General features: G+C 39.8%; 1 protein-coding gene across 4 annotated transcripts in view; it reads right to left on the reverse strand.

Annotated features, from left to right (window-relative positions):
- Positions 1-24,621, reverse strand: part of LOC108266607 (target of Nesh-SH3) — a 34,516-nt gene extending 9,895 nt beyond the window's left edge. The window contains exons 1-27 of one of the 4 annotated variants that reach the window (XM_017470147.3): positions 24,155-24,621; positions 20,635-20,814; positions 20,469-20,537; positions 20,244-20,376; positions 19,463-19,644; positions 18,292-18,344; positions 18,135-18,180; positions 17,968-18,042; positions 14,812-14,867; positions 14,646-14,691; positions 14,470-14,550; positions 13,004-13,047; positions 12,836-12,881; positions 12,663-12,743; positions 10,585-10,634; positions 10,433-10,478; positions 10,261-10,341; positions 6,624-8,669; positions 6,190-6,261; positions 5,388-5,528; positions 4,596-4,664; positions 3,187-3,240; positions 2,919-3,041; positions 2,584-2,673; positions 2,106-2,315; positions 1,200-1,305; positions 1,023-1,102 (exon numbers count right to left, since the gene is read on the reverse strand). In XM_017470147.3, coding sequence (XP_017325636.2) covers positions 1,023-1,102; positions 1,200-1,305; positions 2,106-2,315; positions 2,584-2,673; positions 2,919-3,041; positions 3,187-3,240; positions 4,596-4,664; positions 5,388-5,528; positions 6,190-6,261; positions 6,624-8,669; positions 10,261-10,341; positions 10,433-10,478; positions 10,585-10,634; positions 12,663-12,743; positions 12,836-12,881; positions 13,004-13,047; positions 14,470-14,550; positions 14,646-14,691; positions 14,812-14,867; positions 17,968-18,042; positions 18,135-18,180; positions 18,292-18,344; positions 19,463-19,644; positions 20,244-20,376; positions 20,469-20,537; positions 20,635-20,814; positions 24,155-24,224 — 4,330 coding nt within the window. In that variant the 5' untranslated portion in view covers positions 24,225-24,621. Of the gene's footprint in view, positions 1-1,022; positions 1,103-1,199; positions 1,306-2,105; positions 2,316-2,583; positions 2,674-2,918; positions 3,042-3,174; positions 3,241-4,595; positions 4,665-5,387; positions 5,529-6,189; positions 6,262-6,623; positions 8,670-10,260; positions 10,342-10,432; positions 10,479-10,584; positions 10,635-12,662; positions 12,744-12,835; positions 12,882-13,003; positions 13,048-14,469; positions 14,551-14,645; positions 14,692-14,811; positions 14,868-17,967; positions 18,043-18,134; positions 18,181-18,291; positions 18,345-19,462; positions 19,645-20,243; positions 20,377-20,468; positions 20,538-20,634; positions 20,815-24,154 lie in introns of all 4 variants that reach the window. The other 3 variants (XM_017470146.3, XM_017470150.3, XM_017470149.3) reach the window with 3 other exon arrangements.

Below are 24,621 nucleotides of genomic sequence, written 5' to 3' on the forward strand. Positions count from 1 at the left end.
TTAAAGTTAATTACAGGGGAGTGTCAACAGAGTGTCAAGTGAGTATCACTGACAACTCGGTTTAACTCTTTTCAATTTAGTTTTGTTTATCTAGAACTTTTAACAATAGACAGTGTCACAAAAGCTTTACAGAAATCCATATATAGATTTTAATCCCTAATGAGCATGCCTGTATTACAGCAACTGTTTATAGGTTTTCTTTAGTTGTTTTTTTATTATTATTATTGTTTTCTAAGGAAACTGGACACAGTTCGACCAAACTAAAAATATTAATAGAATTACATGCTAATATCAAATACATGCTACGTCACCCTGTTGGTTGTTACACATCTCATTATTGTTGTTTTTTTCCCCACTGTGCTAAATTAATTTGAAATGAGTATTGCTGGTCTATTTACTGTGTAGAAAGACCTCTTTACAGAGTCCCATAGCTCTTGAAAGCTGTTCTACAAAGGTTCTCTTGTAGTGTTCAGAAAGTTGTGAGACAAAGAGCTATTCTTAGGAACCCTCAGATGCTTGGGTCTGTGCCTGGATTAGATTCTGCATCACTTGCAAATCGTTTTGGATGAAATCATTCACCTACTGAATAAGTGTATAAAAACTCATCGCAACAATAAATACTTTGATGTGGCACAAGCTCAGAAAAGTACAGTCTTTCTCTGAGTTTCCGTCTTGTTTTCTATCCGCTTGGTTTTTGTTTTGTCATAAGATTTAAACAGAAGTCTTGGCTGACAGTCGATTGGTCACCGCTAAATCAGAACATCCAGCGCCGGATGGTGTTAAAATAAACACATAACTTGAACCTGGATTGCAGTGGAGTATGGCATGTTGAATAGAAACACATCTGGTGCAATCAACCTTGCAATCAAATATTTTGCCTTGAAGGATTTGTAGCGATTTCATAAACCTCAGTGCGGTTTTGTGGTTCAACTTGGAGAGTGAGGATTTGGCCTCGGGACCTGTACTAAACTAGAGTATGGATAATAGATGACGTTGTGAGGGCTCCAGGCTCCTCTTCGTACCCGACTCGGTGCTGAAGGATACCGGCTCACTGGAAGGTCCTGAACCGAGCTCATTCTTAGGCGTCACGGTGAACTCGTAACTAAAAAAAAACAAAACATGAAAATCACGAAGAAGATGAAGAATCTCTGATGTATAGTGCAAGACTCTATGAGTTTCAGAGTGTTCAGTGTGTGTACCTGCTCTCGGGTTTCAGGTTCTCCACAGCTGCGTGTGTCTGATTGGTTTTTACAACAGATACGACTTGTCCATTTGGATTTATAACAGAGGAAGTGACTTCATATTCTGTGAATCAAATCATGTATGTCAAGAATTAGTATTGTGTCCAGACTTTCCCTTGTAGTAGTGTAATGGTGCAGTTACTGTATTTGTGAAAAAAAAACAAAAAAACAGTTTGCTATGTACGGATGAAGCTTTTTATACACCTGTAACTAGGTCTATGTAGCATAAAGTGAAATAAAAAATATACTACTGTTAATAAACTCATTAACTTATCCAAGCCCCCCCCCGGCTAATTTCTGACTCTTCTGACTCTTCAGTCATTCCTTAACTCCTTGATTCTTTTAACAAACTCTTTCCCTCAACAAACTAATACAAAGTCTACAACACCACATGATTGTTGTATGACTTGTTGAATGATTTATCTGTTTCTGGTGGGTAGTTGGCCAAATTAATGCGTCTTTCTATATTTACAGCTACTGACCTCGTCAACATTTAGTAACATAAAACCGTAATTTATTTGATGCAACAGTACTTTATGTGACTTCTTTTTAGTCCGAATTGAAATAAACATATTGTGCACTTATTTGCCATTTAAACAAACATCAGTTAATATAGAAGTCAATTTACTTTGTTACTTTATTAACATGAATTATAAGTTATTCTTGGTTTATGTTTGTTAGCGTTAAGCAGTGCAGTGCATTAATTAATATTAGTTTCATATACCTTAACATAAAATGTCAAATAATTTTTTTTTTTAAAAACCTCAGTACTGCTCTTAAGTGTTCAAATTGTTAACTTGCTATTAATAGCTAATTGTATATGCAGGACAAATGAAACACGTTTTAAATAAATGCCCAGGTTACCTGTCGTCTCGTTGTCTGTTTTCTCCCAATCGACTATGACGAATGAGGGACATCCCTCCACAGTAACGACAGTGACGTTGGTGGGCGGGGTCTTGGGTGGGCCTGAGATGTTTGCTACACCATTCTCCTCATCAGGGAAGAAGCTGAGAGAGTGCGTGACGGAACATGGCTGCTCTGGAGGCTTGTCTATCTGATAGATCACATGAGGTGCTGTAGACACAGAGGGTCAGAGATCAGATCCGCCTACTACAGACATCTTTGAAGAGTATGGTTAGGCTGAAGATATATACTCCACTCAGATTAGGACACAGGTAATAGTTTTTACGCATTGCAAACGTATACTTAGTTCCATTCCAGGATAAACATAAATAAAACACATAATCAAGAGGAAAGGACTATGTTTGAAAATGTTTCAAAATGTTTATTTTATTTTCTTGACTATTCAAGTACGTGTAATAAACGTGCTACATTGTCTCACCTACAAAGCGTTTCTTTCCCATCGGGTCCACCTCTGAGACAGGAACAGAACTGAATACAGATGAGTTGTCCCCCATGTAATACCTGCTACCTGTGAATTATCAGCCACAAGAAGAAAGATAACGAGAAGAAAAACTCAGAACTCAAAACGTCCGATTGTGACAGGATTCTGTTCTTAAGTACATCGTAGGGTATGTTTTTCAGCTTTTTTCTTTTTTGGAAAAAAATAAAAAACACTCATGTGTTTTTCAAACACCAGCACTCTCCACTCTGTCGTCATCACCATGACAGTTTAAAAATGAATGAAAAGACTACTGAGCTATTTTCGCTTCATACCGTTAACCGCAAAAAATGGTGTGGTTGCTGGTGTTGGCTTTTGATAGAGTTCTGTGGTAGGAGGAGCATCTGAAGGTTTCTGAAACGGTAGTGCATCCACCACCTTCAGATCAACTACTTTATCTGATGCATCATAAAGAAGGAAGAAGAAAAAAGAACATTTGTTATCAGTCAAACGTCACAAAGCTATTATTTGCACCTGCAAACTTAAGAGATATGGTCACCTTTAAAGGTTTAGATTTATAACTAAACACACCGTGAGTTTTACCTTTACCCCCATTTTTGGGCACCTTGTTTTTCTGCTTCTTGATTTCATTTAAATCTGGAAAAACAAGATCTGTGGTTAAGCATTTATTACAGAAACTACAGAGTGGAAACTCTGGACAGCAATAAAGGTGAACAGCAGCAGGTCCAAAACATCAGAAGAATCAAAAAAAGAACCAAACAAAGCAGGAAGGAGTGCTTAAAACAAACACAACCTACAGGCAAATTTTATAAAATTTAGAGCTGGTTCTAGACCAATAATAATCGTAATATTATTTCTGTTCACTTCAACATAGACATAGCAATTGCAAGTCTAAGAATGACAAACTGCACCATTATAAGTTACTTAGGCTACAATTCCTCACATTACCTTTACAGTGAAACAGAAATAGCCAAGAGTATCTGCAGAAGCATGTGTGAAAAAATTTCAGAAGGTGTGTTTTTGCCAAAAATGAGGTGTTCTGGGAAATAATTAGCGGATGGTCTGTAGCTGTAGGTTTCTAGCTCCATGCTATCAGGGTACTGTCTTCAAAAGTCAAGGTTTTGTGGTCAGTGACCAGTCCATGAGCATGGGAAAGTACGGTTTCCAAAGTAAACGGTTAATCAAAACAATCCTGTCATCAGATTGGTTGTGATTGATAAGCATTGGCCATGGCGGGCTTGTTGGTTTCTGTTTTGTTTGTTACGGAATGGAAAGGTCTGTGGAGGAGTGGACAGCTATGTTACAGTTCTTCATGATTTTCCTGTCTACTGTATATAGGCTAGTTCAGGGTTTTGGGCATGATTATATCAATGCCACTAACAGAGGATAAGTAAGAATTAAAAATCTGTCTTCATTAGTCAATTAAAGTATTTCCTCTAATGAGAAGAGCATAAAGAAACAGTAAGATAAAGCGAGAGTTTAGCGTTGCATGAGCAATTGGACATGTTTCATCTGTGAACTATCTGTCATAGTTTTATGACACTGGAAATCCTTTCTGGACTGGCGCATAAACATTTTCTTTGGCGTGAAAGTCAGTTGTGCAAGATGCAGTCTCTCACTGGAGGCATGCTTGTTAGTGCGGTATGCTAACTGTTAACTGAATTGGAGCAGCACAGAGCAAAGCCTTGTCAATATAACATTTCACCATGTATATTACACCCGGGGAGAGAATTCCAACATTATGTCTGAGGCTGTTATAGAGAAAAAACTTCACATATTAAACTTTTAAATAACTCAAATCAAAGCAGAAAGCTTTCTCACTTGTTCTTTCATGTAAAGCCAATAAACTCTCATACTTTTACGAGTACATCTCTTATACACAAAGTATAACGCCACGTTCATTTAACATTCAGTGACATCTATAATGATAAACATCTCCTTATCAGTTTATGAGTATTAGTAGGACTCTGTTAAAGTGGTTTTTAAGTTACCAGGCTCTTTTCTAGGTCTCTTGATAGGTTTGTCCCATAACTTCCCCTTATGCTTCTCATTATGGGATGCTGTGGGAAGAAGAAAGCTTGTTACTACCATACAAGTCAAGTCGAAACACACTTCATGACAACAACAACAACAACAAAAAAAAAAACAGACAGAAACATTGAAAAAAAACATTTTTAAAACAAAAACATATTAAGCTTGAATGTAGGAACGTCTGTTCTCGAGATTATTTCAACATTTCAATCTGATGTCGCTATTTTAGGCTTTTGTTTCATTTTTTGTTTTTCTTTGTCATTCCTAACCATGCCTGGACTTTCTTACTTAAACGTTTCACTTGAAAATATGAAAGCTCGTCAGATGAAGATGGAAAGGAAGACGGGATGACAATTTCACCAGAAGCACCTTTAACACGAATGTAATTCAAATCAATGTGAGCTAGCTAGCCAGCTAGGCGACATGCTATGAAGAGAACGTGGCTTCATCGGGATCTATTTCCACTAGTGGAGTAAAACCAAACAGAACATTTGTCCATATAGTGTCCAAAATGTCACCTACTCAATAATAATTTCCTGTTTATAGAACCACGACTGCTTTGTGCCTATGGCTGAATCACAGTCGTGTTGATATATTCGGTTTACCAGTACTCTTGCTCGTGTGATATTTGAAAATCTGTTTCATGGAGCAGACGAGGAGCCTATTCTGACACCGCCGATTACAGACGAGTAAACATCAAAACATACAGTAGACAGATGGTTTATCGCTAGAAAACTGGAATGCTTTGTTACCCGGTGCAGTCCTGACAGAGGTGTTTGAGTAGGTAGGAGGCAAACTTATTGGATTAAGAACTGTGACTGGAGAGACACGCTTGGTTACTGTAGGTGCTGAAGTTCTTGCCACAGAAGCAGAAGGTGAAGGCATGTCTTGGCCTAGATAGACATAAACATAATTAGCAATTTCATGGTAGTGAGAAATGGTAGTTCTTGTTGGATTAGGAAGAGGACGGTGCTGGCGAAGTGAAGACAGACAACAAGCTGCTTTTACTCTGTAAGTAAGGATGTGATTAAGTGTCTGACAGTCCTGTGGAGACAGACAGTGAAAGCATTGACGCAGACAGACAGTGCAGTCCTGAATGAGTACAGTGGTGATGACAGATTAGATGCGAGAATTCCTCAAGAGGTGGTGCTGTTAAAAAAGTTTTTTTAAACATTGCTAATAATGAATTAATGCTGCAGGTACCATTTAACTGGTCCATGTCGTAGACTGATTTCTAAGTATTCCTTTACATGAGGGATGAGCATGATGTGGCAGCATAGTGCAGAGTTTGGTGGCTGGGTGACAATGAGGTTTAAAGAACACTGAGTGGGTGTAATACAGTAGTTATAGCACAAGTGAAGTGATGGCATTGTAGGCATTTGTGGAAAAATAATAAAATAATGCAGTTGATGGCATAGGTGATGCTTGGTAGCAGTGTCATTTTAGCTCAATTTCTGTGCTGTTATGCGATGTGAAGTCACAATTGCATGGCATGTGAAAGACAGTGGTTAGGACCAATAATGCTGGAGCCTCAACACATATTGATATCATTACCCTGGTTCCTATTCGTTGCCCCACTGACAAGAGCAGGCTTTGTTAGATGTCCATCCAGTGATTGGCTCGGAGCTGTGTGACATGAAGAAGCTGTCTCATAAGGATAATGTTTATATTGCAATTCGAAAAACTCTAATATGTTGTTCTTATGAGTCTTACTACAGTCTGGGTTATATCCCTGCCTTTGGATTATGGGTCTATAAAAGTGTTTGGCCTGAATTTAGTGGGACTTTCAGGGGAATTCTTGATAAGATGTTTTGGTAATATTTAGTCAGCTAGAAACATTTGTTTTCTACATGGCCCAGGCAAGTTTCTGCATAATGTATTCCAGGCACTATAATCTCAGAAGTAATATATCATGGATGATAAGCACTGTGCTTGTACTTTTTTTAATACATTAACATAAGTGATAAGTAAGCAACAGGAGAATTTACCCATTTTGCTGACTGGGAGCGTCTTGTTGACCAGCTTCTTTTCACGCCAAGGTGAGTTTTGTGTGTTCGATTGTTCTAAAGGTGTTTGTACAGGTTGCTTTGGCTTACTCGTGACGGTATGTTCAGTTTTACCATTTTGCCGTGTGTTGGTGTTAGAATGTTTTATTGTAGCACGTGATGGGTGATGATCAGGTTTTTGTTGGAATTCAGTAGTGCTTAACCCCTCAAATGTTGTGCTGAATTGGTAGTAAGTATTGGGTTCATGTGTAAATTTTGGCTTGATTATATTTTTGTGATGTTGATTTGTGACAGGCTGTTTATGAGACCTGACGGTAGGATGGTATTTTGCTGTACTGGATTGGTTTGTGGTTGGTTGGGGTTGTACTGTGCTGGATTGGGGTACTCTGGTCTTCTGTTTGTTTTTTCTGGGTTTGGATTTGGTTGTGGTCAATTTGGGTTGCACTGTTTTTGGTTGGGATTTTTCTGTGTGTTTGTTTGGATTGGATTGGGTTTTAATGGGTTGGGGTTGAGATCGTGTTGTGGTGGGTTGAGTTTTGGTTGTTCCTGGGTGATGTTTTACTGTGCTATTTTGGAACTGAGTTCTGTGGGGTTGAGATTCTATTGTAATGGGTTGGGATGTGTGGGGTTGAGACTGGGTTGTGGAGGGTTGGGGTTGGTCTGTTCTTGGGTGGTATTTTACTGTGCTACTTTGGAATTGAGTTGTGTGGGGTTGAGATTGTATTGTAATGGGTTGGGGTTGGGATGTGTGGGGTTGAGATTGTATTGTAATGGGTTGGGGTTGGGATGTGTGGGGTTGAGATTGTATTGTAATGGTTTGGGATGTGTGGGGAGGAGATCTTGTTGTGGAGGGTTGGGGTTGGGCTGTTCTTGGGTGGTATTTTACTGTGCTAGCTTGGAATTGAGTTGTGTGGGGTTGAGATTGTATTGTAATGTGTTGGGGTTGGGATGTGTGGGGTTGAGACTGGGTTGTGGAGGGTTGGGGTTGGGCTGTTCTTGGGTGGTATTTTATTGTGCTAGTTTGTAATTGAGTTGTGTGGGGTTGAGATTGTATTGTAATGGGTTGGGGTTGGGATGTGTGGGGTTGAGATTGTATTGTCATGGGTTGGGGTTGGGCTGTGTGGGGATGAGACTGGGTTGTGGAGGGTTGGGGTTGGGCTGTTCTTGGGTGATGTATTACTGTGCTAGTTTGGAATTGAGCTGTGTGGGGTTGAGATTGTATTGTAATGGGTTGGGATGTGTGGGGTTGAGATTGGGTTGTGGAGGGTTGGGGTTGGGCTGTTCTTGGGTAGTATTTTACTGTGCTAGTTTGGAATTGAGTTGTGTGGGGTTGAGATTGGGTTGCAATGGATTGGGGTTGGGTTGTGTGGGGTGAAGATTGGGTTGCACTGGGTTTGGGTTGAGTTGCATGAGTATGAGACTGTTTTTTGTTGGATTGGGGATAAACTGTGTGCGGCTGGGATTGGCTTGTAACAGACTGGGGTTGAGTTGCGTGGGGTTGGGATTGAGTTGTGATGGGTTCAAGTGTTGTAAACATGTTTTGGGTTGTTTTGTATAGGCCTTTGGCTGTGCTGTGTTGGGACTGGTTTATACTAGTTTGAGGGTGAACTGTATAGAGTTGGGGTGTTTTAAGAGGGTATTTGGTTGTATGTTGTTGGAACTGGGTCATTCTAAGTTGGAATGTGGATGTGCTGGATTCGAGTTGGGGATGAATTGCGTTGTGGAGTTGGGTCCTTTTCTTTTGGGTTAAATTGAGTTGAGCTTTGACTGTGCTAGATACCGTTGTGGTTGTGTTGGTCTGTGTTTTGGGTGTGTTGAATAGAGGTTTACTTGTGGTCAGTTGGGAATGGGTTGCGTGAAGTGGTTGTTGGGAGGTACTCGAAAGAGATGATATAGTAGAATTGTGAGTTTGAAGAATATTATTGGTTTTTAAATTGCTCTTTGTTGTGTGAGTTGAGTTGAGGGTCTGGGGCAAGGACACTGAATCTTCAGAAGGACGTGGAGTTCTTATGCCATCGCTTGCTGTTCCTGTTCAAAGAAAAGATATGACAGTGCCTTATAGAGAGTGTGTGTGTGTGCGTGTGTGTGTGTTTGTTTGCAGATCTTGATAGACAGTATGCTTGTAATGGCTTTGGGAATGTTCCGCTTTGAGTCTGTAGTTGGGAGACAAATTCCCACTTCTTAAGGGAGCTGAAGTTGCCTTTTATACTTCAAAGCACTCTTACTACATCACGTAGACGACTTTCTTTGACAATGCATTTAACACAATCAATATCTTCTGATATGGAACTGGGGAACTGGGTGCAGAGCCCACTATATATATATATATATATATATATATATATATATATATATATATATATATATATATATATATATATATATATATATATATATTGGTCTGGTGTTTTTGGTTTCTGTTCTATCATTAGTCTTTAAATTTGCATTATGCAATTCAGAGCTAAACTGACTAGAAAACTATGCACTAAAACTCCACTAGTAAAGTGGAACTTTGTCTCCCGGTTCCACAGGAGTGAGAGCTGAGAAGGAACGTGGACCTGAGGAAAAAAATTCTTGGATCAAGATCAAGCAGAAAAAGATCCAGCATGGCTTGTGAATTTTAGATGTATAGTAAGGAGTATTAAATATACACAGTGGACACTTTATTAGGTGCACATACCTTTTAGCTACCCTTATTGGCTATTTTCTCAAGAATTTTACCTCTGAGAACTGTGGATGATTAGTATATCAGACACAGTGGCATTGCTGGGATTTTAAGCACTGAATCTATACTGGTACAGTTAGGAATACACACTCTGATCTTAACTGTAGGTGTAAAGTTAAAGACAATAATTCACAATAGATCACTCTTCCATTGTGAGCTTGGTTGGCAGACCGACTCTCAACCCAGCTGTCATATTAAGGTATTTAAAAAACCCTTCATTACTGCTTGCTTCTTACACTTGTACAACACACACTACAGCACCAGTGTCACTGCTATGCTGAGAATGGTCCATTACCTAAATAATATCTGGCCACCATTGGTGGTCTCTTTCCAGTTATGGAGAGGTTCTGATAAATGTTCCTATCAGCACATGAGATCCAGTGAGTAAACTATTTGGTAGTCACACCTGGCAAAATGATCAGTGACTGTAGGCACAAGGCATGTATACCTAATAACATGGCCACCGAGTGTATACTATTATACATACTCCCACATACTCATAAAATGTGCAGTATTTCATTAGTATCGTCTTGGTTATAAAAAGTAACAGAGATTTCCTTTGCAGTTACATGATCAACAACTGTAGACTGATCATTTAACTGGTCAATAGAACGCCGAGCTCTTTTGACAAGCAAAACCAAGAGTACATACTTCTACAATACATTGATAAACATAATAGCATGCAAAGGAGTGTTTTAGAAAGTGTTCCATTGCAAATCATTAAAAAAAAAATCACATTGGAAAAAGTATTCCTGGATTTCTTTTTGTGTGAAAGTAAGATAGGTGGAGAAAAATTAAGACAAGTGTAAGAATACAGTAGAGTATTTTTAATCATTTGGGCTGTGAGAAATTCAAGAAATCAATAATAGAAACAGGCATTGTAATTTTCATTACCCAGAGTTACCCTTGGTATAGGAGAGGGTGCTGGGGGTCTGAGGAGGGAAGCTGGTCTGCTCTGAGTCACCCTGGGCAGAACTGCAGAGTGGAGCGTATCACACTGAATCAGATATTTCATAGATATAAACGCTTCTCTTAAGGTTTTTTACGAATGGAGAAAACATCTTACGAGGCACCGAAGGGGAGAAAGTTTGAGGGCTTTCGGTGACGGGTTTCTGTAGGAGAGAGACGTCTAGACTTATAAAGAAAAACAGGAACGAGAAAGAAAGGGAAAGAAATATTGAGAGAAGTGGAAAATAACACTGGATATGATAGACTTACCTTTGGTCTCAAAACGCTCTCAGGCTTCAGTGGTTTATGAATGTCTGTAACTGAAAAAGGAGAACGTTCTCATTTAAAGAAGCAATGCAGCCAGCTACAATCAAGTGCAAACGTTTTTGTTTTTTTTTTGTACTCTTCGAACAGACCTAATAAGACAAACAAAATGTAATTTATAACAAGACATTTAGTGCGTTGGGTTCTGGATGTTTTTTTTTGTCATGCATAAGGACATTTTCATAAACCGTTCAAACAGTATTTCATGACAAAGTTATAAATATGACAAGATAAATTACTGCATACCAAGCTCATGCCATTATTGTTCCTACAACTGTCTGGCATGTACTCAAAGTACACGACCCCATCCTCAAAATGAATTCCTACGCCCCTGCTGTGACAGGGCACTCATATGATGCGTTCAATATGTCTTCTGGTGTGGAGCCAGTGTCAAAATACTACCGCATTTGTATTTTCTGTTTTTGTTCTGTCATGAATATATACATTTGTCCTTAATATTATGCAATTTAGTACTAAACAGACCGGAAAACTGTGCACTGTAAACTAGTAAAAGGGGAATTTGTCTCCTTGTTCCATGTGTTTACAGTGAATGGAGTATGGATCTGAGAAAACATTTGGAGAAAGAGAGAAAGCTCCGGCAAGTCTGGGGTATTTCTCCTGTATAGTAAGGAGTACTGGATATACTCCATGGATAATTTATTAGACAGTCCCTACAGGAGTTTTTTTCTCATTGTCACGGCCAAAAATGCTTGATTTTTCTGCATCGTTTTTCAAAAACTGTCATGCAATTTGTGTTTTTTTTTATGCATTTTTAATTTTTTTTAAATTGTTTGGCACGGTATTTCGCAGTGATGTTTGTTTGGTAAATGAGACCTTTTTAGCCGTACTCACGTTCGACACACGTGAACTGAAGAGGGCTTTTGCTGCATGCGCGTTGTGATGCTGTCGCATGACGTATCTTTACCCAAATCTGTGGAAAATCTACAGTAATTTAAAAAAAAAAAATTGCAAGCTCCTCCGAACATTGTGGAGGTTGTGTGATTTGGCGTTCATTTCTGCCATCGCAAAATTGCAAACTCCATGGAGGGATTGATTAGTATATTAGCCACCCTTATTGGGTATTTTCTCAGGAACACCTACCGTACACTGTAAGAGTACTTTGTAAGCATACAATCGTGACGTAGTCTGAGAAAAACCCATTGGATGTTGGGTGGGAAGATGAAAAATCGGGTTTTGACCTAAATTGTTGGGTTTTTTAAAAAAAATAGAACATACTTTGACACCTACTTTTAAAAAAAAATAAAAAATTTGAACATGGAAATATTTTTATTCAATTTATATTCTTGCCTAGGATTTCTGAAAACTTGTAGTTTTCAGAACTATATATAGCAGAAATTTTGAGTAGAATATTGAGTAGTTTTCAGAACTATATATAGCAGAAAATATCAAAGTTTCACCATGTGAAAGGTTCACCCAGGTCACTACGAAAACAATGACACAGTAATAAAGTAAGAGCACAATATGCATTTATCAGCTCTCATCCACCCCACCCATCAAAATGGAAAGGAACTACCATAGGGCTACAGAAGAGCAGGATATGGAAATAGTGGACCATTAGTATATCAGGTACACCAGTGTTGTTGTGATTTTTAAAGCACGGTATCCTTACTTGGGCGCACGGTGGCTTAGTGGTTAGTACGTTCGCCTCACACCTCCAGGGTCGGGGGTTCGATTCCCCCGTGGCCCTGTGTGTGTGTGCATGTTCTCCCCGTGCTGCGGGGGTTTCCTCCGGGTACTCCGGTTTCCTCCAGTCCAAAGACATGCATGGTAGGCTGATTGGAATGTCCAAAGTGTCTGTAGTATATGAATGGGTGTGTGTATGTGATTGTGCCCTGTGATGGACTGGCATCCTGTCCAGGGTGTACCCCACCTTGTGCCTCATGCTTCCTGGGATAGGCTCCAGGTTTAAAAGACCCATGTTTCTCTTAAAAGCAGGTGGTCTATGAGAAATTCACAGATGTTCAAGAAATCAGTAATACAAACAGTCTTTTAAATCTCATTACCTTGAACTACCCTCTGTGTAGGACGGGGTGCTGGGTTTCTGAGGTCAGAGATCAGACTGCTCTGAGTCTCACTGGACAGAACTGGAGAGTGGAGTGTATCACAGTGAATCAGATATTTGCTAAATATTAAGGTTTCCTTATATATATATTTATGAATGGAGAAAAAATCTTACAAGGCACCGAGGCGGAGAAAGCAGATGGGCTTTCGGTGATGGGCTTCTGTGGGAGAAAGAAGTCTAGACTTACAAAGAAAAACAGCAAGGCGAGAGAAAGAGAAAAGACAAGAGAAAGAAACAAAGAGACAGAGATGGAAAATTGTTTTCTGTATAGGATAGACTTACCTCAGGCTTCAGAAAGATCTCAGGCTTCAGTGGTTTATGAATGTCTATAGGTGAGAAAAGAGAATAAGCTGATAAGTTGTGTCATTAGGGAGTTTCTATATGTGTGTTTGAGTCACGATGGAGTCCTGGTGCAATAAAGCAGTGCTGTAAGGAAACAGTTCATGTTAGAAATTTGAATCTAGGACTATGTGAAATAATCGTGAGGTTAGATGAGCATCAAACTAGCATTTTGGTGCAGATGCAGGACGTGGGCTGACCTCCATAAAGTCGGCTCGGCGTTTGATATTGACAGTTCGGATGCAGAACTTAGGAACGCATTGGAAAACGTTGACAAAGCCACTACTTCATGTGCAGTTATTCCCGTAGAGTGGCTTTTAAAGTTGGTATAATTAGAAGATTAGAAGAGTAACGCAGTTAGAACGATAGATAATGTGTGGATTTTATTTTCAACAACCAGAGCTTCCTTGTTCGCGAATCTACAGTCGCAATCGAAATGATCCGACCCCCGTCGCAAACCCCGACTTTCAGTCGGTTGTACTGAACAAATCAAACAAAAGCGATCGAAATGGTTCGACACGACGAACGCTTCGAGTGGTTTCGCCAAATTCAACTGAAAATGCGACTTCTAATGATTTCTCCAGTCTCATCTGATGGCATCTGATATTTTATTTTATTCCATGGACGTGCAAAAGAACGTGGGCAGAGTGAAACCCATTTTATTTATATATATATTGTATATGTGACGCTAATTAATAGTGTGTCTTTTTCAGTGTATCGAAGTCTGCATTCATAGTAACACTGTTTTAAACGCTATTAAGACCCCAGAAGAAGAAAAAAAAAAGTGGTCCTCTTTTTGGAACACCAGAATACGGTCACCCTAACTATTGTGATGTAACGTTACCTGCGTCAGGGACAGTGATGTTTTCATTTATTTATTCCTTTATTCTCTTCAAACAAATCCAAACATATTGGTAAACATAAAGTATTTTAGATCTTATTGCGTTTCTCTCGACTTTATTTACGCACATGACGTCGAAGCAGTCCCAAAGTAATCAGATCACATAACTTTCGTATTGTGATACTTGGATTACGTTACTGATGACATTTTTTATGAAGTCATTTCTAACTGTAACGGAATAATTTTTTTAATTAACCCTCTCAACCCTGGTCATTAGTGTATCAGGCACAGAGGCTTTGTTGGGATATTAAAGGAACTGGATTACACACTGTGTGCTTTTAACTGTAGGTGTAACTCCCTTCCAGTGTGGGCGTGGTTGGCAGACTGACTCTCGACTATAGAAAAAAATTTCACATACTCACATACTTTTATGTGAAAGTAAGACAGGCGGAGAAAAAAAAGATTAGGTGTGTTAAAATAAACAAGAAAGCATGTTGTTTTTAAAATGAGGTGCTCGATGAGAAATGCAGAAATCAATAATGAAAATAGGCATTGTAATTTTCATTACCCAGAGTTACCGTCGGTATAGGAGAGGGTGCTGGGGGTCTGAGGAGGGAAGCTGGTCTGCTCTGAGTCACCCTGGGCAGAACTGCAGAGTGAAGCATATCGCAGTGAATCGGATATTTATTATTGATATGATTGTTTCTCGTAATGTTTTTTTTACGAATGGAGAAAACATCTTACGAGGCACCGAGGAGGAGAAAGCTTGAGGGCTTTCGGTGATGGGCTTCTGTAGGAGAGAGACGTCTAGACTTATAAAGAAAAACAGGAACGAGAGGGAAAGAGAAAAGACAAGAGAAAGAAACATAGAGAGAGGTGGAAAGTAACTTACTGCGTGTGACAGACTTACCTTAGAACCCAGAAAGTTCTCAGGCTTTAGTGTTTTATGATTGCTTATATCTTTTACTGAGAAAAGAGAAAACGATGGTATTATTATTAGCTGATTCTCATTTCAATCTTATTCATGCTCATTTGAATTCATGAATCAACACACACACACACACACACATATACAGTCATGTGAAAAAATAAGTAAAGAACAAAACCACATGGAAAAATAGCTTGTTCAAACAGTTATTCAACAGAAATATCAATAGATCAAAAGTAAGTACACCCTTGGCATCAGAAGCTAGCATTGCCCCCTTAACTTCTTGTAGGCGGTTTGCATAATTGTCCACCAGGCAGATTTTTTGACTACTCGTCCATGCGATATTCTTTCAGTTGCAAGATGTTTGAGGGTTTTCTTGCATGTACTGCCTGTTTCAAATCCCCCACAACATTTCAATGGGAATCAAATCCTGGCTTTGACTTGGCCGTTCCATAACCCGCCGTTCCTTACTGGATTTGCTAGTCTGCTTTTTTTAGATCATTATCTTGTTGAAAGGTCCACTTTCGGTTCGGGTGCAGCTTTCGGACAGATGGCTTCACATTATCTTCAAGCGCTCTTTGATATGATTTGAAAGTTGAGTCAATGAATGCAAGCTGTCCAAGCTATATATATATATACATACAATACTGTACAAAAGTCTTAGGCATCATTTTTTTCTAGTACAATCTTTGTTATAGATTTTTATTTTATGACTTCTACATTGTCAAGTCAGTACAAAAAAACATTTTAGATTCCCAAACATTAGTTTTCCAGCACAAAGTGAAATGTTACAGAAAAAAGTTTGTATGTCAGTAAAGAAAGCAGTATATTAAGTGGTAAGAGAGACTTTTCGGGGGGAAAAAAACACAATAAAGGTTGACGCTGCAAAAATAAGACGCGAGCGCGACAGTCAAAATCTCAAGAAGAACCCTGTCTGGTTCTGTAAGATGCTCGATAACACTTACAGCTCATTTCCTTATAAACCTGCACAAATTGAGACTACTATTATCATTTTAAAAAATTTATCACACCAAATACTGGCTTTGTTTCATTTACTACAGTTTACTGCTCTTTATGGTATTTTATAAAATGTATAACGTTTAATTTCGTTATTTTTGAAGGCATCATCGCTCTACAGCATTTCTTTGCACGTGCCTAAAACATTTGCACAGTATACATACATACAGTATGTTGTCTTTCTAGTAATTAACGTCGAAAACTATGAAATTAGAAACCAGTAAAAGGGAAATCTGTCTCCCTGCTCCATCTGTTTACCATCAGAAATCAATCTGGATCGGGGGGGGGGGGGGGGGGGGGGTAATCTTGGATCCGTTTAAAGAAGGGAAAGATCCAGAAGTTCTGAACAATGCTTCTTGAATAAAGTATTCAACCCCCAGGTATGCCAGAAGGTCCAGGTGAAAGAGGATTTTCCATTTTCCAAACCAAAACCACCTCAATTGAACCATCATCGAAGAGACTGTCAGTCAGAAGTAAAGGAGTGAAAATGAAGACTAGTGAGCATTTCTAAGGAAAAATAAGGTAATAGAATTTCAGAATTTAGGAATAGGGGGAAAAATGATACCTAAGAGATTGAACATCCCAGTATTATCTCTGTTGGATCAATAGTGGAAAAGAGGAAGCTGCATCACACCACCCAAGCACTACATACACAATGCCTTCCTATTACTACATCAGTGTCACTGTTATGTCAAAGATTCTTTCTACTATACAGTATTTGCCCACCATGACCAGTCATCATATGCTTACACAGAACTATAGAGAAAGATCGCATCATGGCTGCAGTGAGAGTGAAGGTATGGGAGAGACGAGGAACCAGGGCTCCAAACTCTTCCTTTTTCTCAACATGATGAAGGCTGTTGCGGAAATTAAAATTGTTCACTGCCTCCAGAAAGAGGCTGGATGATCTCAACATCTGCTTCACGTTGGCATACCTAGTTGTCGGAATGGTAATATGACTTTGATATTTGTTACGTCTACTTAGGAAGACGTACAGCGGATATAAAATATCTGCACACCCATGTGGAAACATTTTTTTTTGGTGATGTCAGATCTTGTGATATTGCAACCAATAAAATGCAGGTCATTATCATGCTGGAAGATGAAATTTTCAGCTTTTTAAAGTGGAGCCTGTAGGTTTTTATGCCAAAATAGATTGGAATTTGGAGCGATCCATGGTTCGCTCTATCTTGAATAGGGTCCCAGTTCCAGCTGAAGAGCAGCAGCCCCATAGCATCATGCTGCCACCACCATGCTTCACCATGGGTATGGTGTTCCTTGGGTGAAGAACTGTCTCGCTTTTGTGCAAACTATATTTTGGAATTATCCCCAAAACGTTCGGCCTTGATCTCATCAGACCATCACATTATGCCACATGGTTTTGGCAAAATCGGGTCACGCAACCTAACAGCCCAGACATGTGAAGAAAATGAGACATTGTTGTCACATGCAGCGAGTAAACAGTACTTGCCAAGTATTCCTGCAGCTCTTTTAATGTTGTTGTAGGACTCAGGCAGCCTCCATGATAAGATTTCTTCCTGTCCTTTCATCAGTTTTGGAGGGACATCCTGTTCTTGGTAATGTCACTACGATGCACCATTTTCTCCACTTGTTGATGATGGCCTTCACAATGTTCCAACCCTGTCCTTATCGATACCTTTCGACAGTGAGCTCCCGTACATGCTGTGTAAGTTCTTTTTGAGGACCATGGCTTCAGCAGTTAGAATAAACCAAGAAGATGTCAAGAAGGAAATCCTACAGAAACCGCTGATCTTTATTTGGGGGTTAATCAGAATCACTTCGGTGATAAGTTTGAATGTGATTGATTAAAACTTCCCTATTTGTTTTTCACTTGGATTTTGTTGTTTGCTATATCACATTCAAGGTGGAAAAGATCTGACATGATTTTATTTTTTACATACCCAAAACCTGTGTGTAGACCTCTCTATATCCACGGTATGTATTGTATATTTGCACCTCACGGGTCATGAGTGGGAACATCCCATATGTTCTATGAACTGTATGGACTGTACGTTCTTGTTGAAAAACCAATAAAAAATATTTTTAAATCAGGAATGAGAAATTCACAGATGTAAAAACAGCCACTGTAAGTTTTATTACCTTGAGTTACCCTCTGTGTAGGAGACGGGGGTCTGAGGATGGACGCTGGTCTGTTCTGAGTCACGCTGGACAGAACTGCAGAGTGGAGCGGATCACACTGAATCAGATATTTCATAGATATAAACGCTCCTCTTAATACTTTTTTACGAATGGAGAAAACATCTTACGAGGCATCGAGGGGGAGAAAGTTTGAGGGCTTTCGGTGACGGGTTTCTGTAAGAGAGAGACGTCTAGACTTATAAAGACAAGCATAAAAGAAAAAAAAACAAAGGAAAGACACATAGAGACAGATGGAAAATAACTTATTATATATTATAGTCTTACCGTAGGTCTGGGAAAGTTCTCAGGCTTCACTGGTTCATGAATGTCGATATCGTCTAGCGAGAGAAGAGAACAATGTGTCATTAGGCAGTTTCAATTTTTTAATGAGACAATATTAGCTGAATCTTATTTCAATCGTACTCTTTCTCATCTGACTTTATGAATCAATGCGGTCGGCGAAAGTTGAGTTTAAAGGCATTTTAGTTCTTCGGGTTCCATAGCTGTTCATTCATTACCACATGTAACGAAAATACTGAAATATTTTACTAGTAAAAATGAATATAAAAACGTGTATATTTTTTAATAACCACCACTCTACACATTCTTTCTGATACAGTGTGTGCCCATATTTCTGGACATATCTGTTATAACCCTGCCAGATGTCATGCACTGACTTTTTCCTGAATCAGGTCTGGCGATTGATTTGGTCCTGGCTAAATTCAATTTCAAAATGTTTTTCTGATGATTTTTGTTTTGGATTGGGCTTTTGGTGCAAGGTATACCCACAGTAACCAAATAAAAATACATTAATCTAATCTAAATGCATAGAAATACAAATAGGAGTTGTTATTATTGTTTTTTTTCCCAGAAAGGTTCACAAGGCATCTCATTAGAGACCCAGCTGGGATCCCATGGAGCACAACACAAACACTGTGGGAGGTTTTTTACTTTAATATGAGCATGAAAGATCGGTCAGGTATGACGTTGAAAGCCGATGGTTTCAATTAAGCTACTTTATTTATATTGGAGGAAATTTGGTCAAAAAGATTGTGGGCAGGTACAAGCAAAAATGATAAACGCACCAATAACACAGACCGATTATGAACTAGAACGATGTAGCTGAGGTCGAGGAACTGTCAGAGTCAGGATTCACCCAGCATGCTGACAGTACTCGCGTTCCTACCTTCGGCCATGCCGGCTTTGGGTTTAAAATCTGAATGCTGATATATATATATATGAATAAATCTTTGGAGCACTAAACAAATACAGATGCAGATATAGATACAGCCATTGCGTCAGATCCCTACTTTGTAGATAAGAATAGATGAAAAATAGAGACACATTTTTCTTGTTAAGTTCAAAAACCATGCTTTTGCCCTCAGTTAGATTTGTACGTGAGGCTCATGAAGCGATTTGCATGTTAAAACTTTAGTGCTTTGTTATTGTGAGGTACCAGCTGTGTTGTGGATTATTGGAGGGCTCCAGGCTCCATTGATATTTCCAGACTCTGCTCGGACCCCAAACTCATATGGCGTGTCTGGTTTGAGTCGGTCAATGATTGTTTCTGTGGTGGGGCATGTCTGATAGTTCCACTTCTTCTTGGGCTCCTTCTCCCTGTAGCGCACGGTGAAGTGACTAGAGATTCAGAGAAGACAAAGTTAGTCTGTTGTTCAGTCACGCTACTGATATGGCGATGATTCGCCTGGATGTGAAGGGCTTATTGTACTTTATATTGTGATTGTGATGTAGAGCAAAAATGTCGAAAAAGATAAAGATGTAGTGCAAAATCTGACATTCACAATGATTCGAAATGGCTTAAGCAGCTGGATGAAGTTCTGCTTTTACTGACTCACAGTCTTTCTCTCTGGGTTATACTGGGCAGCAAAAGGATTAGATTGGTTAAACAGAGCAGACTGACGTCAACCTTTCCACCAGTTTGACCAAAGAGCACACAAGAATATGTGTGCGTGTTATATGTGTCTTTAAAGCTCTGCACCTGCAATATCTAAAATAGAGACATATCACATTCCAAAGTTTTTGATGTCTGTATTCCTGTCTGTTCAGTATGAGAGTCTGGGACTCTGTGAGACTATTGTGATCGTTTTGGCTCTTCTTATTACTGGTATTGCTCCATGTCTTCTGTCAAAAGAATGACCAAACATCTGGCAGAGTGTCAATGTTCTCGTCTAACATCGAGAAAGCAGACGTGCACGAATACAAACACACGGTCTTACCCGTCCTCGATGCAGTCGTCCAGGTTGGTTTCACTGGAAAGGGTATTTAGCAGTGTGCCCCAGGACAGCATAACTGAGGTCGGGGTCACAGAGCCAATCACCAGATGCAGAGGCCTCTCCAGAGTCTCCTTCCCTACAGATTAAAGATTAATCAGGACATGCATTGTATTTATATGGACGTAATGAAACCAGTGCTTTCCATGCATCCACAGTTGTATAGTTTACCTGCGCACTGTTTTTTCACCTCTTCTTCTTTGACTGGTTGTACTGCAACTAGATATTTTGGCTCAGCGTCTGAAAAAGTGAAACAGAAAGTCAGACAGCATGCACGCGCGAGAGAGAGAGAGAGAGACGGAGAGAGATTACCAAAGAGAGAATTTGGCGGGTTTACCAATTTCAGTTTCATAAGGTTCCCCATCATCAGGGAGTTGGATGAACTGCTTGGAGAACATGTTGCTGCCGTAGCCCAGGATGTAGCCCTCCAGCTTAGTGTCCATGTGTGGCTGAAGGAACTTCAGCATGATGGTGTCTCCTATAGCACTGATCCGAACCTTTGTAGTCTGCCTGCGCACTGGGGATGGAATATAAACCAAAAAGGACAGGAATAACAGTTATAAAGAAGGGACCTATGCTGTTGACTGAGCTATTGGCCGTCTCAGTGGAAGAATACGCCTCAATATGACATCAAGATTTTTAATAGCCAAAAACCTACAGAGCATTAACTGATTTTGGTTCTGGCAGGGCATTTACAGTATCACAGAACAATGTGTTTTTATGCTATTGCCACAGAGTGAAATATTCTAATATTCCAGCAAGTTGATTGTCCCCACAAGAGTACATTTGGTCATTTTAATTGGATATTTTAATGCTTTACCGTTTGCTAGATTTTTCAGCGCGGCTGTGGATCAACGGTTCCACAGTTTAATGCCAGATTTAGTTCTATCCAACAACCACACGGTCGATACCACCAAAACAACCATTAATAAGTCAGACACGTGAATCTGGGCCACAGACACTTACAATTATAAAACACAACTCTTAAACATAAAACAGACACCAGTAAAGACAGAAATAATAAATAAAGGTCAAACATCTTAGAAACGGATTTGAAGCGTAGCCTTGTGGTCAACTTTTATTACTCGGTTGATGAAACGGTGGGTGTTACTGCAGGATAAAAGGTTGCTGTGTGTGTTGGAGAGAAGGAAACTCCTGGCAGCTCCAAAACAAGCAAATTGGCTTTTCGTTACTTCAGAGCTGGCTCTGCCCATCTCCGGGCATCTCCTATAAGGTATTAGTCAGGGCTGGATTAGCCTGTCAGCAGGTGCATTGGAGAGATGCCGAATCGGAAAAGTCAGACTGGGTCTGTGTGTGTGAAGTGAAACACACGGTGATCAGGATTTTATTACGTGCCATGGAAATTTGTAAGGCCAAGCACCACAGGCCAAAATAACAATCTTATTTTTAACTGTCCATTTTTTAAAAATATATTTTAGATATCTGCACACATTTATACCTTTAACTACACATAAAAGATAATGTTATGGAATGCCTGTATAGTCATTTCCATAAATTGTATAATAATTTGAGCATGAAATATTAAGTGGTTCTGATCATTACTGATATTATTTGTATCATGTGTTTTCTCAGTCTAATCCTTTTGAAGAAGGTTCCTTTACATAATTTCACACACTGGTACGTACTTCCTAAAGACCTTGACATAGGGATATCTATCCATCTTCTATATCGTTTATCCAACAGGGTCGCGGGGAACCTGGAGCCTATCCCAGGGAGCATGGGGTACGAGGCGGGGTACACCCTGGATGGGGTGCCAATCCATCGCAGGGCACAATCACATACACACTCACACACCCATTCATACACTACGGACACTTTGGACATGCCAATCAGCCTACCATGCATGTCTTTGGACTGGGGGAGGAAACCGGAGTACCCGGAGGAAACCCCCGCAGCACGGGGAGAACACGCACACTCCGCGCACACACACACACACACACACACACAGTGCAGCGGCGGGAATCGAATCCCCGGCCCTGGAAGTGTGAATGCGCTCTACATGTGGATATAATTTTTCTAAATCATTATATGAAAACCAATAAACTGTTCAACTGTAAAATTATGACCGCTGGCTTTATCACAATAAAACAAAACGAAAATGGAGGTCAATTTATAAAACATTTATAGTAATTGTAGCTAGATGAAGTGTGTGAGGATCACATCACACACATATAGAATATAAATCTCCATGACAGCTAGAGCTCAGGATCACTGGACTACGCTTACAATCAGGTGGGCAAACTGGACCAAACTCTTTAAGGCTCAGTGGTCTCAAATAGACGAACAGGCAAAGGGATGCGGGGATGCATTTTTAGTGTGTATAGGCATGAGTGTGAGTCACAAACAGTAAATTAGCTGCTCTTCTGGCCCAGTGTCGTACTCAGCACTACATCACGACAGGCAGTGACCTCCAATCATGCCTAAGACATGCTACATGTTCACAATCGCCTTCCGTTTGCTATAATGACATTTTGGGACGTTTAGTAGGAAAACATTTGCTCTGCCACGCCCATGTTATCTTTAAACAAGATCTTAGGTTAGAAAGGTGAGCTCTGTGGTGCATGTCCTCCTGCATTTTCAGTGCTTGTAGATTCAATGACACAAGTAATGGAAGTTCTCCATGAATTATCCATGTTGTCATCATTTGGATTAAGATTTGGTGTATGTGAGGGGGGAATAGCAACGTGTTTTCAATTATTTCAAATCTTAAGAAATCATGCAGAATTAATTTCACTTCTGTGGTTCCCATCCTGGAAAAGACCCCTCCCATCAGCACATGATTTTCATTAAGAATCACACTCATTTTGAAACCTATCGTCTTATGTGTTAAGACACACACACAATTTCTTATTTAGGAGACCATAAATTAAAGTCTCTCAGATTTCCTAAAACTGTGCCATTTAGCCAAGGCCTAGTCTTAATCTGTGGTTGGAAATTCGCCCATCAAGCTCGGGCCAGTATCATCGACAAAGTCAGGATCCAACAATGATTAGGTAATGGAGTACTCCAGACAAAATTGCACCAGGATGATATAAAATTGCACTGTCTACAAGGTTCTTCCAAGGGCAGAAGAAAGATGTTTGTCTACACGACCAGAAACGCCAACAAAACAATAAACTGTCTGTGTAAGTTTTAGACCAGACCGATTTGCTTTCAGCTGATGACCAGAGTCTCCCCACACTTCAACACCTCCACGTCTCTTCCCAAGAAACACACAGACTTTCCCTCCAAATACATAGCTATTTCCATTATTGATCACTGGTAAGAACTGAAGTGACATCCAAAAAAAATCACTTCCATTTTGCAGAAACTAATAACCACATGGAGGCTAACAATAACCACATGTAATGTTCATAACTCTTTTATTTAGAACAAGCGGCTCATTAACATTCTGATAAGCCAAATTCATTTTATTCAATGGCATGCATATTTCTGCAGCATGCCGAGTCCACTCGAGCACCAGAGACTAAAACTGGGCCAAATAAAGCAAATAAAAGAACAGAGTACATGAGTTCATGGACAAAATCTGAGGTATTGGATTCAAATCTATACAAAGTCATAAATAACATTGCTACGATGAGTCGTATTCTTGAATGCAGTCACACTGATACACGCAAGATTAGATTTACCTTGAAATCCATTTTGGCAGATGGATTATAATTACTCGTAAGCATACTAAGAATGTAGTCTTACGCCTCTAACCTGTGGTCCTGGGTATGATCAAGAAATCCTAAACTGATCTCAGCTGTAGTTCGTTCAAGCTATTGCAAATCCTAGTCTGTTTTGTGAAGTCGAGTACAGTTGTGAGCAACAGTAAATAGCAGAGTGTTCCATACCTCTGGATGCGCAGGTGAGGTTAGGGAGCAGGACCTCACCGAGGATGAGGAGGAGCAGGAAGACTGACATGCTGTTCCTTTCATTCAGTGGGTCAGTAGAGCTCAGTGCTGTCCACCGTCGTCTGCTCGGATTCCTCTCCAGGAAAGGTCTGCCCAGCTCTGAGGCGTGTCTCACACCCTCTTTCACTTTACTATAATTCAGTGTTCACACATGTGCCTGAGAGTGCGCGTATACAAGTGTGTGTGTGTGTGTGTGTGTGTGTGTGTTGGAAAAGGCTGTGCATATTATGGCAGGATTTTGAGAGGTTTTGCTTGTGACCAGACCATCTCATAGTGGACAAGCTTGGGGGAGGTAACCTCTGATGTCATGCATGTTGTCAAAGTTTGACATGACTTCTCTCTCTCTCTCTCTCTCTCACACACACACACACACCCACATCCCCTCTCTCTCTATCATTTCTCTCTCT

The sequence above is a fragment of the Ictalurus punctatus genome, chromosome 6 (genome assembly GCF_001660625.3).
Source record: "Ictalurus punctatus breed USDA103 chromosome 6, Coco_2.0, whole genome shotgun sequence".
Lineage (NCBI taxonomy): Eukaryota > Metazoa > Chordata > Actinopteri > Siluriformes > Ictaluridae > Ictalurus > Ictalurus punctatus.